This window comes from Salmo salar, chromosome 04 (assembly GCF_965601325.2).
Source record: "Salmo salar chromosome 04, fSalSal1, whole genome shotgun sequence".
NCBI lineage: Eukaryota > Metazoa > Chordata > Actinopteri > Salmoniformes > Salmonidae > Salmo > Salmo salar.
Genome location: NC_138294.1, coordinates 34,427,198 through 34,442,899, shown reverse-complemented (window position 1 = coordinate 34,442,899; position 15,702 = coordinate 34,427,198). Strand labels below are relative to the sequence as shown.

The 15,702-nt window shown below is 41.0% G+C and overlaps 1 protein-coding gene across 2 annotated transcripts in view; it reads right to left on the bottom strand.

Moving 5' to 3' along the window:
• usp53b (ubiquitin specific peptidase 53b) overlaps window positions 1-13,793 on the bottom strand; it is a 60,262-nt gene extending 46,469 nt beyond the window's left edge. For both annotated transcript variants that reach the window (XM_014195558.3, XM_014195559.3), the window contains exons 1-7: window positions 13,257-13,793; window positions 5,790-5,980; window positions 5,353-5,528; window positions 4,969-5,061; window positions 4,411-4,545; window positions 2,090-2,203; window positions 1,348-1,430 (exon numbers count right to left, since the gene is read on the bottom strand). In XM_014195558.3, the coding sequence (XP_014051033.3) occupies window positions 1,348-1,430; window positions 2,090-2,203; window positions 4,411-4,545; window positions 4,969-5,061; window positions 5,353-5,528; window positions 5,790-5,856 (668 nt within the window). In that variant the 5' untranslated portion in view covers window positions 5,857-5,980; window positions 13,257-13,793. The remainder of the gene's footprint in view (window positions 1-1,347; window positions 1,431-2,089; window positions 2,204-4,410; window positions 4,546-4,968; window positions 5,062-5,352; window positions 5,529-5,789; window positions 5,981-13,256) is intronic.
• Between the last annotated feature and the right edge of the window lie 1,909 nt (window positions 13,794-15,702).

The following is a 15,702-nucleotide window of genomic DNA, read 5'->3' as shown; positions in this document are numbered from 1 at the left end:
GTAGGATTCGATATTAGTCCAGTATTGACGTTTTGCCTGTTTGATGGCTCCTAGAAGGTCTTAGTGGGATTTCTTATAAGCGTCCGGATTAGTATCTTGCTCCTTGAAAGCAGCAGCTCTAGCCTTTTGATCAGTGAGGATGTTGCCCTTAATCCATGGCTTCTGGTTGGGATATGTACAGGCCACTGTGGGGACGATGTCTTCGAGGCAATAATTAATGAAGCCAGTGACTGATGTGGTAAACTCCTCAATGTTATCAGATGAATCCCGGAAGATATTCCAGTCTGTCCTAGCAAAACAGTTCTGTAGCTTAGCATTCACTTCATCAGACCACTTCCGTATTGAAAGCAGGAATCAGGAGGATAGAGTTATGGTCAGATTTGCCAAAGGGAGGGTGAAGGAAACGCCTTGTACGGATTACTGTGTGTAGAGTAAAGTTGATCTAGAGTTGTGTTGCCTCTAGTTGCACGGGTGACATGATGGTAAAAATGAGTTAAAACAAAAAGTGCCCCCTCTGGATGAGCATTTTCTTGTTTGCTTATGGCCCTATACACCTCGTTGAGTGTGGTCATAGTGCCAACATCAGTTTGTGGTGGTAAATAGACAGCTATGAAAAATCTAGATGATAACACTCTTGGTAAATAGTATGGTGTGCAGCTTATCATGAGGTATTCTAACTCAGGTGAGCAAAAATCTGACACTTTCTTAACATTAGAGATTAAGCACCAGCTGTTGTTAATAAAGAGACACACCCCTCCCCCTCTCATCTTACCCGAAGCTGCCGTCCGATCTTGATGGTGCATGGAAAAGCCAGCGAGGTGTATATTATCCAAGTTCTTGTTCAGTCACGACTTCGAGAAACATAGGATATTACGGTTCTTCAGGTTCCATTGATAGGATAGTCTCGAACGGAGCTAGTCCAGTTTGTTCTCTAGTGATTGTGCGTTCGCCTACAAAACAGAGGGCAATGACGTTCTAGATGCTCGCTGACATAGCCTAATCATGACTCTGCCTCGCTTGCCTCTCTTTCACCGCCTCTTCTCTTTCGAGTCCCGGCGATCAGGGCCTGGTTCGGGGTAAGCATAATGTCCAGAGTTGCCGACTCGTTGTAGTAGAAATCTTCATCCAAATCGAGGTTAGTGATCGCTGTTCTGATGTCCAGAAGCTGTTTTCGGTCACAGGAAATGATGGTGGAAATAAGTTAAGATCAGCGTAAAAAAACACAAAATATTAGGAGCCCGTAAGACGGCAGCTATCCACTGCAGCGCCATCTCACCAGAGAATCCAATTTTGGCTTAGAGCAAAGATTCAGTTCAGTTTGACAAGTTTCTTAGAGGAAGTACTTACCATAGGGCTGTGGTGGAGACATAATGCACAAGCTCTGTGAAAGGAAGGGGGTCCGAGGAGGCGCCACAACTACGACATACAAACTGCAGGGGGAGAAAAACAAGTTTCATGTCAAATTAAAATAACAGAATAACTATAGAGAAAGTTGAAATTGGAAATCCGATGATATGTGTATAGGCCTTATCAGATTGGCATTCGGGTTATCTATATACAGTATATTTCACAAAATCTAATTTATGCTTTTTTTAAATCTTCCATTAGCTGTGTATGTTTGCTGTGTGTATGCTTTTATTTATGCATGTATGTCTTTCTTAGGCGGCGTAAGAATTGCCCTTCGGGGACAATAAAGATATATTGAATTGACTTGGTTTTATATTATTTTTGTTGTTAGCGAGTATGTCACTATTGGGTAACACTTTACTTAAGGCATGCAGTTATCGTGTATTATTACTTGTTACAAGCATGTATAAGTCCTTATAAATGTTTTATAAAGGAACGTATAAAATGCTACGTCTTTTTATGTGGAAATATATCAACTGAAAATGGCTGAAAATAGCTGTTTCATTATAAGATGATAACACATTATGAACACTTCATAAATACTGATGGCAAGGCTTATAATGCATTATGAGCGTAACATAATGCATTATACCTATATCCCTTAAGTAGAGTGTTATCCAATAGTCTATGTCTCTCATTTTCCCTCTTCCCAATCAACAGTGGAATAAATACATCACATTACCTGTTCATAAAGTGTCATGGCAAACTTCTGGTGGGTAATGCAGGACTTGGATGTGCAGGCCTCAGTCGCTGTGTCAGAAACTATGTGCAGGTGAATTCTCTCCAGAATGTTCTCCTTGTGCACCAAGAATTAAACAAAATGAGGTCAGACATCTGAAGTCAGTTACTGTTAAGAGTTTTCCATTACATCCTTAGCATATGTAGTCCAAACTATCCTGATACACATATCTGTGAGTAAAAACATAACAGTGTACACTGAGTGTACAAAATGTTAAGAACACCTTCCTAATATTGAGTTGCACTTTGTAGTCCATGTCTCAATTCGTCAGAGCATGGACTATAAGGTGTCAAAAGCATTCCACAGGGATGATGGTCCATGTTGACTCCAATTCTTTCCACAGTTGTATCAAGTTAGCTGGATGTCCTTTGGGTGGTGGACCATTCTTGATACACACGGCAAACTGTTGAGCGTGAAAAACCTAGCAGTGTTGCAGTTATTGACACACTCAAACCGGTGCGCCTGGCACCTACTATCATAGACCATTCAAAGGCACTTCAATCTTTTGTCTTGGCCAATCACCCTCTGAATGGGACACATCTGTCCATAATGAAGCGTTGCTCTGCCTTCTAAACAATACTATCCACAAGGCAGGTCCTACAGGCCATAGTTTTGTCGCACCTGGACTACTGTTCAGTCGTGTGGTCAGGTGCCACAAAGAGGGAAAATTACAATTGGCTCAGAACAGGGCAGCACGGCTGGCCCTTAAATGTACACGGGGAGCTAACATTAATGATATGCATGTCAATCTCTCATGGCTCAAAGTGGAGGAGAGATTGACTTCATCACTACTTGTTTTTGTAAGAGGTGTTGACAAGCTGAATGCACCGAGCTGTTTAAACTACTACAGTAGCACAAAGCTCGGACACCCATGCATACCTCACAAGAGCTGTCTTCACAATCCCCAAGCCCAGAACAGACTATGGGAGGTGCACAGTACTACATAGAGCCATGACTACATGGAACTATATTCCACATCAGGTAACTGATGCAAGCAGTAGAATCAGATTTTTTTTTAAAGATAAAAAAACATCTTATGGAACAGAGGGTACTGTGAAGAGACACACACACACATAGCTACAGACACACGCAAACGCACACAGGCACTAGCACACGCACTCCACACACACGTACATTGTAATATTGTTGTATGGTGGTATTATACATTTTGTATTGTAGATATGTAGTGGTGGTATAATGTTATATGATGTACTGTTTTATCTATGTGTAATGTAAGTGCTGTAATGTGTTTGGACCCCAGGAAGACCCCTTTGCAACAGCTAATGGGGATTCCTAATAAAAACAAATGCAAATACATACACAATCCATGTCCCAATTGTCTCAAGGCTTCTTTAACCTGTCTCCTCCCCTTTATCTACACTGATTGAAGTGGTGACATCAATAAGGGATCATAGTTTTCACCTGGTCAGTCTATGTCATGGAAAGAGCAGGTTTTCCTAATGTTTGGTACACTCAGTGTATATTAAATAATTTATCTCGCACTATCCATTTAAAATGATTGTTCACTGATATATTATGTTGAATTTTAATGACTATCAATGGCCATGCTAATGTTAGCCGAAAAAGCTTACATGTAAAGTAAGCATTCAGAAATATTAAACAAGTACTTTAATCCTGATTCAGTGGTGAACTATTAATGTACTGTGCAATAATTCACATTTCAACTATGTAATCAATGAAACAATGTTAACTGAGTTTACCAAAAATAAACTCAACTGCTCAAAATTCGAAACTTATTTTTTGCAGCATAGAAGAAATGTAATCTTGTCATACCCTGCGTCTTCCTGACTTCCCTTTTGGTTGAATAGGGTTGTTATGGTCTTCAGCTAAGATGGTGCCATTGGACGGCTCTGGGAGAATCCTTAAATATCTCAGTTGGAGGTATAACCTTGTCTGTGCTAAGCAGAAAATACCCTCTGACCTCCTAGCTTCTGTTCCTTTAGCTCAGTGTTTCCCAAACCTCTCCTTAAAGTACCCCCAGCCGTTTCCACTTATTTGATTTATTCCAGAACTATCACAGCTGACTTAACTGGTTAAGTGACTAGTTGAATCAGATGTATTTGTACTGGAATACATACAGTAGGCTGGGTTAGGGTTGCAAAATTACTTTTGGGAAAGTTACTGGAATTTAGCAAATTTAAGAGGTACCAAAGGAGAGTTTTGGGAAACTACTTTAGTTCAATAAAAAAGGCTGATATGACATTGCGATCGCTAAAAAAGAAAGCGCTACAGTTCTGACTTACAAAGCACTCTGCAGCGTCGTCCATGTGGCCTAGTTGGAAGCGTTGCTCGTCCTTAAAGGTTTCGGCAAGGGCGTGGCGCAGGCTATCTGAAGGCAACGCTCGCTCTCGGCTCTCCTGGAACTGGCTGAAAATACTCTGCAGGGGGAAAATGCATCGTAGAGAATTACTTAGCACTGTAAGTTGCCTTATTTATCAAGTCACTAAGGGCCGGTTTCCTGGACCCAGAAAGAATGTTCAATGCAGTCCAGGATTAGTCTTAATTCTAGGTCTGGAACACTGCCCACTAGGCACAGACGTCAATTTAACATCTATTTCATGTTGGATAAACGTTATTTTATTGAAATGACGTGGAAACAATATTGATTCAACCAGTGTGTTCCCAGTGGGTGGGTTTAAAATATCTACAAATATCAATGGCTATTTTTGTTTAAATAGAAACTAAATAACTATTCTACATTTTAATGATAGGTATGGTGAACTTGGACATCTTGTGATCTCTTGAATAAGTCATTAAACTAGGTATTGTGATGTATTGTGATGATGATATTATATACAAACCTTTAAAGCGCAGAAAATGCAGGCATCCCCTAGACAAAAATGACCAGGAAGCTGTCTCAAACTCCTCCTGAAAATGTCCAACTGCCATAGCACCTGTTCAGGTGAAATGACAGCATTGCACTGGTCATATTCAAATCATATATATATGTGTATTAATCCAACAATATCTGTAACATAAAATGTTATTACTGTATTAGTCCTACATGAAGTTCTACATGAAAAGCAGACCTAGGTCCTACATGAAAAAAACATGGATACATCTTAATTTAGTAGTAATCTTGCCACTTAGCATAGGAAATAAGCATAGGAAATATGGAAGCATAGGAAATAAGCTATGTTTAAACTATTGCATAAACCTGCATATTGACAAGGTTTAGCATTCACCTGTACGGCACTGTTGAGGAAGCAGCTATTCTGGCCTGGTTCGTTCAGCAGGCCTTTGGTGAGAGCCAGAGACAACATGCTCCCAGGCTGATAGGACTTCCCCAGACCCCCACCACCACCAACACCTCCAGGCTTTTTGAAGAGTTTGACCCATGCCAGAGAGTTAGAGCCTGCCCCTGGAGGGAGAGTAGTCACCAGTTGTTTTTTTTGTTCTACTAGCAATTGGATATACAAATGTGGCTCCTGGAACAGGAGTTTAAGACCGCTGTTATGGGATATATCCATAGAGAATACTTTAATCATACAATACATCCTGAGGGGTAAGTCCTTATGTGTCCATGCACATCTTTGAGAGGAAATAGCACTTGGCCACTGGTTATGATCATACATTGGTTTAGGAAGGATTTAGTGACTTAGTGATGGGAGCTGTTGTTTACCTTCTCCGGAGAGTGGGGGAGATTTGCCACAGCTGGACATACTGGGAAGAGGGAGCTGGCAGGCCATGGGACCAATCCATTACATCCCTGCCTCGCACTTCCAAAGAGATCCATTGAAGTCATTCCCAGGCTCATCCATAGGGAAGCTTTGGAATAGCACTATTGTACATTGAATGACAATGGGACCAAGTCTAAAGAGAGGAAGAGAGATGGGACAAATCACTGGCTTTAAAAAAAACTTTGGGCAATGACAGCACAAACAGCACAAAGCATCATTCTGTTACCAAACTTTGCATCGGCTCTGTTCTTAAAATAAATGTGCTTTTGTAAAAAAAAAACTGCAGGAATTGTTAAAAGTAGTAATCATTGGTTTTTGTTTGACATACATTTTAAAGTGAAAAATATGTTTCTCAATGTCACTCTGTTACCGTTGCATTGCCCTAATATTTAATACCAGTGGGTTACCACTTAGGTTCACATGTATCTAACTTTAATATTTTCCCTGTGTTCATTTTCAAATAGATTTTTTGAACAGATTAGGGACAGATACAAATTAACAGTTGAAACAGTTTTTCAGTAAAATGCATCATAGTTTAAGCCAATTGTCAATGCTATTTGTGATACAATTTCCTGATTTCCCATGGCCACCCCTTACTGGTGCTTGGTCCCCGCTCTGGCCCCCCATAAAAATACATCTTAGAATCGCCCCTGCTATTATGTTGCCTTACTGCCATTGTTTTATCCTATGTCTTAATACATTGTTTATGACCTTCTCAAAGTGTTATGATTTTATTTTACATACACCTAAATAGAATCTAGATGATGATAGTTATATAAGTGACTATTGATACTAGATACTAGAGACTAGTGACTAGTGACCATAGAGACTAGGCCTACAGTTGCAATGGCTTCTCTGTGTTGTGATTGACGTGAGCTGGGTGGACAATGTTTGAACTGTATAGGTTACTTGGGCACTGAATCAACAGTCAGTTCACAGGCATTAGCTGCTTTTCAAGTCACGGGTTGTCACAGCACTGAAAAATACAGTACACCCTGGCATTTCATCAAATTATTGAATCACATTAGGACTGTGTGAAAGTCTGGATACTCCCCATACCAAAACAGCACATATAGTTTGCTAACTAGGCCAATGAGGCTCCCTGCAGGGTTGGGGTCAATATGAATGGAAGTCAGTCGATTCTGGAAGTAAACTGACATTCCAATCGAATAATTGAAAAAAGGGCATCTATATACAATGACTTCTCAATAAACTGAAAAGTAGAAGATACACTACATGACCAAAAGTATGTGGACACCTGCTCGTCGAACAAATCATGGGCATCAATATGGAGTTGGTCCCCTCTTTCCTGCTATAACAGCCTCTTCTGGAAAGGCTTTCAACTAGATGTTGGAAAATTGCTGCGGGGACTTGATTCCATTCAGCCACAAGAGCATTAGTGAGGTCGGGCACTGATGTTGGGCGATTAGAGCCAGATTCATCCGTCAGACTGCCAGATGGTGAAGCGTGATTCATCACTCCAGAGAACGCGTTTCCACTGCTCCAGGGTCCAATGGCTTTACACCACTCATGTGCAATAGTGATCTTAGGCTTGTGTGCAGCTGCTTGGCCATGGAAACCCATTTCATGAAGCTCCTGACGAACAGTTCTGTGCTGATGTTGCTTCCAGAGGCAGTTTGGAACTCGGTGGTGAGAATTGCAATGGAGGACTTCAACACTCAGAGGTCCCATTCTTTGAGCTCGTGTGGCTACCACTTCGCTGCTGAGACGTTGTTGCTCCTAGATGTTTCCACTTCACAATAACAGCACTTACAGTTGACCGGGGCAGCTCTAGCAGGAAAGAAATTTGACGAACTGATTTGTTAGAAAGGTGGCATCCTATGACGGTGCCACGTTGAAAGTCACTGAGCTCTTCAGTAAGGCCATTTTTATTTATTTATTTTTATTTAACCTTAATTTAACTAGGAAGTCAGTTAAGAACAAATTCTTATTTACACTGACAGCCTACCAAAAGGCCTCCTGTGGGGACTGGGGCTGGGATTAAAAATAAAATGAATAAAATTAAAATATTGGACAAAACAGACATCACGACAAGAAGTTCTACTGCCAATGTTTGTCTATGGAGATTGCATCCCTGTCTGCTCGATTTTATACATCTGTCAGCAACGGGTGTGGATGAAGTAGCTGAATCCACTAATTTGAAGGGGTGTCCACATACTTTTGTATATATAGTGTATTATTTTATCTTTTTAATCACTGTTTTTATTTTTTATTTAAATCACTTCCTGAATTGACTGCCTTTAATTCAAATTCACCCAAACATTACAGACAGGACTGTACCTAACTATACCTTGAATCTATTTTATCGCCCCCAGAAACCTGCTCCTTTTACTCTCTGTTCCGGACGTCCTAGACGTCCAATTCTCATGGCTTTTAGCCGTACCCTTATCCTATCCCTCCTCTGTCCCTCTGGCGATGTAGAGGTGAATCCAGGCCCTGCAGTGCCTAGCTCCACTCCTATTCCCCAGGAGCTCTCTTTTGATGACTTCTGTAATCGTAAAAGCCTTGGTTTCATGCATGTTAACATTAGAAGCCTCCTCCCTAAGTTTGTTTTATTCACTGCTTTAGCACACTCTGCCAACCCAGATGTCTTAGCTGTGTCTGAATCCTGGCTTAGGAAGACCACCAATAACTCTGAAATCTCCATCCCTAACTACAAAATATTCAGACAAAATAGAACGGCCAAAGGGGGCGGTGTTGCAATCTACTGCAGAGATAGCCTGCAGAGTTCTGTCCTATTATCCAGGTCTGCACCCAAACAATTTGAACTTCTACTTTTAAAAATCCACCTCTCTAAAAACAAGTCTCTCACCGTTGCCGCCTGCTATAGACAACCCTCTGCCCCCAGCTGTGCTCTGGATACCATATGTGAACTGATTGCTCCCCATCTATCTTCAGAGCTCGTGCTGCTAGGTGACCTAAACTGTGACATACTTAACACCCCGGCCATCCTACAATCTAAGCTTGATGCCCTCAATCTCACACAAATTATCAATGAACCTACCAGGTACAACGCCAATGCCGTAAACACGGGCACCCTCATAGATATCATCCTAACCAACTTGCCCTCTAAATACACCTCTGCTGTTTTCAACCAAGATCTCAGCGATCACTGCCTCATTGCCTGCATCCGTAATGGGTCTGCCGTCAAACGACCTCCACTCATCACTATCAAACACTCCCTGAAACACTTCAGTGAGCAGGCCTTTCTAATCGACCTGGCCCGGGTATCCTGGAAGGATATCGACCTCATCCCGTCAATAGAGGATGCCTGGTTATTTTTTTTAAATGCCTTCCTCACCATCTTAAATAAGCATGCTCCATTCAATAAATTTAGAACCAGAAACAGATATAGTTTTTGGTTCTCTCCAGACCTGACTGCCCTTAACCAACACAAAAACATCCTGTGGCGTTCTGCATTAGCAACGAATAGCCCCTGTGAAATGCTACTTTTTAGGGAAGTTAGAAACCAATATACACAGGCAGTTAGAAAAGCCAAGGCTAGCTTTTTCAAGCAGAAATTTGCTTCTTGCAACACAAACTCAAAAAAGCTCTGGGACATTGTAAAGTCCATGGAGAATAAGAACACCTCCTCCCAGCTGCCCACTACACTGAGGATAGGAAACTCTGTCACCACTGATAAATCCACTATAATTGAGAATTTCAATAAGCATTTTACTACGGCTGGCCATGCTTTCCACCTGGCCACCCCTACCCCGGTCAACAGCACTGCACCCCCCACAGCAACTCGCCCAAGCCTTCCCCATTTCTCCTTCTCCTAAATCCAGTCAGCTGATGTTCTGAAAGAGCTGCAAATTCTGGACCCCCACAAATCAGCTGGGCTAGACAATCTGGACCCTTTCTTTCTAAAATTATCTGCCGATATTGTTGCAACCCCTATTACTAGCCTTTTCAACCTCTCTTTCGTGTCGTCTGAGATTCCCAAAGATTGGAAAGCAGCTGCGGTCATCCCTCTCTTCAAAGGGGGGGACACTCTTGACCCAAACTGCTACAGACCTATATCTAGCCTACCCTGCCTTTCTTAGGTCTTCGAAAGCCAAGTTAACAAACAGATCACCGACCATTTCGAATCCCACCGTACCTTCTCCACTATGCAATCTGGTTTCAGAGCTGGTCATGGGTGCACCTCAGCCACGCTCAAGGTCCTAAACGATATCTTAACCGCCATCAATAAGAAACAGTACTGTGCATCTGTATTCATTGACCTGGCCAAGGCTTTCGACTCTGTCAATCACCAAATCCTCATCGGCAGACTCAACAGCCTTGGTTTCTCAAATGATTACCTCGACTGGTTCACCAACTACTTCTCCGACAGAGTTCAGTGTGTCAAATCTGAGGGCCTGTTGTCCGGGCCTCTGGCAGTCTCTATGGGGGTGCCACAGGGTTCAATTCGTGGGGCGACTCTCTTCTCTGTATATATCAATGATGTCGCTCTTGCTGCTGGTGAGTCTCTGATCCACCTCTATGCAGACTACACCATTCTGTATACTTCTGGCCCCTCTTTGGGCACTGTGTTAACAACCCTCCAGACGAGCTTCAATGCCATACAACTCTCCTTCCATGGCCTCCAACTGCTCTTAAATGCAAGTAAAACTAAATGCATGCTCTTCAACCGATCGCTGCCTGCACCTGCCTGCCCATCCAGCATCACTATTCTGGACGGTTTTGACTTAATATGTGGACAACTATAAATACCTAGGTGTCTGGTTAGACTGTAAACTCTCCTTCCAGACTCACATAAAACATCTCCAATCCAAAGCTAAATCTAGAATTTGCTTCCTATTTCGCAACAAAGCATCCTTCACTCATGCTGCCAAACATACCCTTGTAAAACTGACCATCCTACCGATCCTCGACTTTGGCGATGTCATTTACAAAATAGCCTCCAACACTCTACTCAACAAATTGGATGCAGTCTATCACAGTGCCATCCGTTTTGTCACCAAAGCCCCATATACTGCCCACCACTGCGACCTGGACGCTCTCGTTGGCTGGCCCTCGCTTCATACACGTCGCCAAACCCACTGGCTCCAGGTCATCTACAAGACCCTGCTAGGTAAAGTGCCGCCTTATCTCTGCTCGCTGGTCACCATAGCTGCACCCACCCGTAGAACGCGTTCCAGCAGGTATATCTCACTTGTCACCCCCAAAGCCAATTCCTCCTTTGGCCGCCTCTCCTTCCAGTTCTCTGCTGCCAATGACTGGAACGAACTACACACATCTCTGAAACTGGAAACACTTATCTCCCTCACAAGCTTTAAGCACCAGATGTCAGAGCAGCTCACAGATCACTGCACCTGTACATAGCCCATCTATAAATAGCCCAAACAACTACCTCTTCCCCTATTGCATTTATTTATTTTGCTCCTTTGCACCCCAGTATTTCTACTTTGCACACTCATCTACTGTTAAATCTACCATTCCAGTGTTTTAATTGCTATATTGCATTTACTTCGCCACCATGGCCTATGTATTGCCTTTACCTCCCTTATCTCACCTCATTTGCTCACATTGTATATAGACTTATTTTTCTACTGTATTATTGACTGTATGTTTGTTTTACTCCATGTGTAACTCTGTGTTGTTATATGTGTCGAACTGCTTTGCTTTATCTTGGCCAGGTCGCAGTTTTAAATGAGAACTTGTTCTCAACTTGCCTACCTCGTTAAATAAAGGTGAAATAAATAAAATAAAAAAATAAAAAAATAAAAGGACAGATTGTTGATCTTGTTGCTGAGCTGTGTGTGATGCTGCCGAGTCATTATGTTTTCCAGGAATCCACAGAATTAATTCCATATGAAGTAGGATTAGGCCTCGGCCAAGTAATAGGCCTAATAGCCTACAGGTAGGTAACCCAGAAGCACATTACAAAACCTTAGGTTGCTCTTATAGGAGTGTAATAACACTGTAATTGCACTTTATTCTACATTGAACTCCATCTCCATTACTAAAATAATATGTTACTACAATGTTGTTATTGGAGTAATTACAGTGTTAATACACAGGTATAAGAGCAAAAATAATGGAAGTGTTACCGGTAAAGCTATTCTCATCCTCTTCTCTAAGAGTTGGCTATGGACTAGCACTTTAGTGTTTCTAATCCATAAAGATACATAAAGATATAACACATAATATTTTATATTCTATAATATTTTCTGGGTCCAACCAGCCACATTTTTCTTGAAAGATGGTTATCCTCCTCCTGTCTGACAATGTAGTCAGATATCAGATGTGCCATGGAAACAATGAGCAGGAAGAATTATACCTCCCATTAATACTGTATCTGTGTCCCAAATGGCACCCTATTCCCTTTGAAGTTCTCTACTTTTGACCAGGACCCATACGGAAATATATGGGGAATAGGGTGCCATTTGGGATGCAGACAATAGCTCCTACTTATGTATTAAACAAGAAGCCCTGTATTAAGACAAGTAAATCCCAACCCAAAGTGCTCTACAAACCTACTTCAGGGATCATACAAGAGCTAGAGGCAATAGCGCCAGCATTCCATCTGATATTGTTTCATAACTACCTAGATGTAGGAGCTAGAGGATGTTTGCTTCTGGACAGGGCTGCAGCTTGGTTTGAAAAAGCTATAGCCCTGTCCAGAAACACCTGTTAGGCACTAATGCAGATTTGAAAGGTTTGGATAAGAATAAGCAACATGACAGAACATCCCACCTATCGATACATTACTTTAGGTATGCATGAAATTAGATGTGTTTTTTTGTTGAACTATCCTTTCACATTCTGTTTGCCATCACTGACTTAAGCATAATATCTAACTGCATCTGTAGTTGACCCATGTTTGTCCTTATTTTTGCTATTTGCAAATAATACGTTTTTGCTTGTAAGAATCAAATATTTGCAAGATGTTTACTGGATACACTCGATACACTGCCTTCAATTCGAATTGAGCCCAACCCTGGTGTCCAGGCTAGTTATCCAGCCCATGTTGTGACCAAGAAGTGGTACAGTATACATATGAAGCAAATAGAATAGACATGAACAAATATTATTCAATTTGTTTATCTGCACATGTGGTGTATTCTTCAAGTAGAAAAAGGATGCTTATCAAAGCCCTATAATTATAACTTAAACCTTCATATGATTTAATTTAGCCTAAAATTCTCCATCCTTGCATGCACTGTATTCATCGAAATAGCGAGGGGTTTACACGAACATGAGGGACTTTTGTACCATGCATAGGGCTACTTCAGATGCCTTTGCATATCGTGCAATTTACACCTGTTAGGACGCATGCGTGTTATGGGGGAACCGCTTTATTTACCGCAACTCGCATCACTGCATCACAGAAAAACATACCCGTTCGATACAAAATGTCATAACACACATGCAATACTCACCGTATCGCGTCGATAATATTTGGCCGATATAATAGATCTCCCAAAGCAGCTTAGTTGTCAACATTAGAGTCCCACAAGTTTTGTCCCGTAAAAATCCTATAAACAAAAATGACTGCAATAGACTACACAGACACGCTCGTGGATAATGTCATGTAGTACTGGTGGATGGAATCTGTGGGCAAATGCAGTATTAAGGCCTGCATAGCTACAATAAATTGCTACGCTAGTGCAGTGATTCAATGCCAACCCGCATTTTAACCGTCATACCAGAATACTTTTAAGCTCTAGTCTTATTCTAGCCAGACAATTTTCTTGCTGTTTTGACGTTTTCGGTTCAATAGCGGAATTAATTTCGGGAAATAAATCCAGCAGCGGTCTATGCCTGAATGTCATCCGCTGATTAGTGATGTTTTGAGAGTTGCGAGGTCAAAATCCGCCCCTAGTGTACAGTAAGTAGCCTAATGCAATTCCCAAAGAGATATTTCGGCCGCATGGGCACTTTATGGCAAATCGCTTGTCTCGCAGAGCAGACAAGCATTCGGCGTTTGGTTTGTCCCATTTGAGGTGAGACTAGAAATCACATGACTCAAAAAACTGTTTCACAATAAGGCTGACTGCAGCATGTAACATGGCAATAGTCTGGGTTTACTATACTAAGCTATGCTTTGACGTTTGCAATTATAAAATGCAATTATCTAAAGACCATGTTCCTTGAGATAAAACATATTCATGGTGGAAATATAGATGGGTCATTCTGCAAGGAAAGAAAAGTCCATGTCAATAGCTAGGTATCCATCCAATTGGAGACAGATTTTCATGCAAATATTCTAAAACACACAAAGAAAATATGCACATTTTCCACCAAATTGACTTGTTGATTAAAGTCAGTGCGTGATGACATAATGCACACAAAATTGACTTTTTTGCTTAAGTTTTCATGTACCGAATAAAAATAAAAAGTTCAATGTCTTTCCATCACATTTTCAACTCTACCAATAGTTTTGTCACAAAAACTGTTGCGTTAAATAGCAAATGTGCCTACTCTGGGCTTGGCACCTGCGCTATAACCAACAGTTTACAAATAGAGTGCAGGTAGGCTGTGCTGGTTGGCTAGTCTACATGATCAGATTATTATGGATAATAGCGAGAATATTTTGATTTGTCAAATGGCAGTCAAGCATCGATCATCATGTCACTGGAATAAGACCCTCAATATTTATTGGAAATGCAGCATCAAGCTCATCACTGTGCACTTTCACCACCCTGTGAAGTTCATCATAACTTATTTCATCTGTAGTTAATAAACTGCATGGTTTTCCAAGTGGTAGTGGGAGGACCACACACCATATCATCATGACTCCATATTTACTTTCATATATGATGGTAATTATATCAATATTTATCCATAAAGGCGTTTCCACCACCATTTCCCGCATAATTAATTTTACCTACACAAAAAGATCCCATGTCTAATGTTGGCATTTATAAAATTACAACAGTACTTCCTGTTTCTGTCAAAGCTGTCATGATTTTTTTTATATAAGTTATGACTTTACTTGGATGACTGTGGATGAAAACGTGGTTAGTAGCTAGGTTTTCATCCAATTGGCAACAGAATTTCATGCTAATATTCTAAAATCCGTTTGAAGAAACTATGCACATTTTCCCACCAGTGGTGTGTTTCCACCAAACTGACTTGTTGAGGATAAAAATCAGTGCGTGATGACGTAGTGCACACAAAATTTACTATTTAGCATTTTCAACTAGCGATTGTCACAAAAACTGTTGCTTTATGTGCCTACTCTGCGAGTCTATATATTTTACCAAAACTTCTTGTTTCCATCACAGCTGTCTTGAATTTTTATATAGTATGAATTTACTCACATAAAAACTGTGGATGGAAACGTGGTTAATGAAAATAAAATGGATTTCCCATTTATAAAGAAAAAAATATACTCTTATTTTTTGTTGTTGCTTTAGTTTAGAAGTTAGGAGAGAAAAGGAGGGGAACTACAGGTTAGAAACGGGCATATTTGGGATTCAATCCCCGTCATTGAGGGTCATGTGTAATCCGGAAGTGGCTGTGTTGACCAGTCAATAGAGTAGACCAACCTCCAGCACTCCTAAACAATACAATTAGATTAATTATTTTTTATGTTTTTTATAAAATGGCATATGCAGCCCCATGGCCTCTATTTCAGTCCGCTATCCACAACTCAGAAAGCACCGTTGAATTTGTTGTGACTAGTAGGCCTATACTATTTTCCCACAAAAATGCATGCAGGGTGGTAGGGGACCACCCATCGGGAACATGTCTTCAATCCCATGAGATCTTGAAACTTGCAGATGTAAAGGCAGAAGCATTGTCTGACTCTGACACAATTACATTTAACAGTCTCTCAATTTAAAATCAATGTTTTAAATGTTTAAAATGATTTATTGCCCA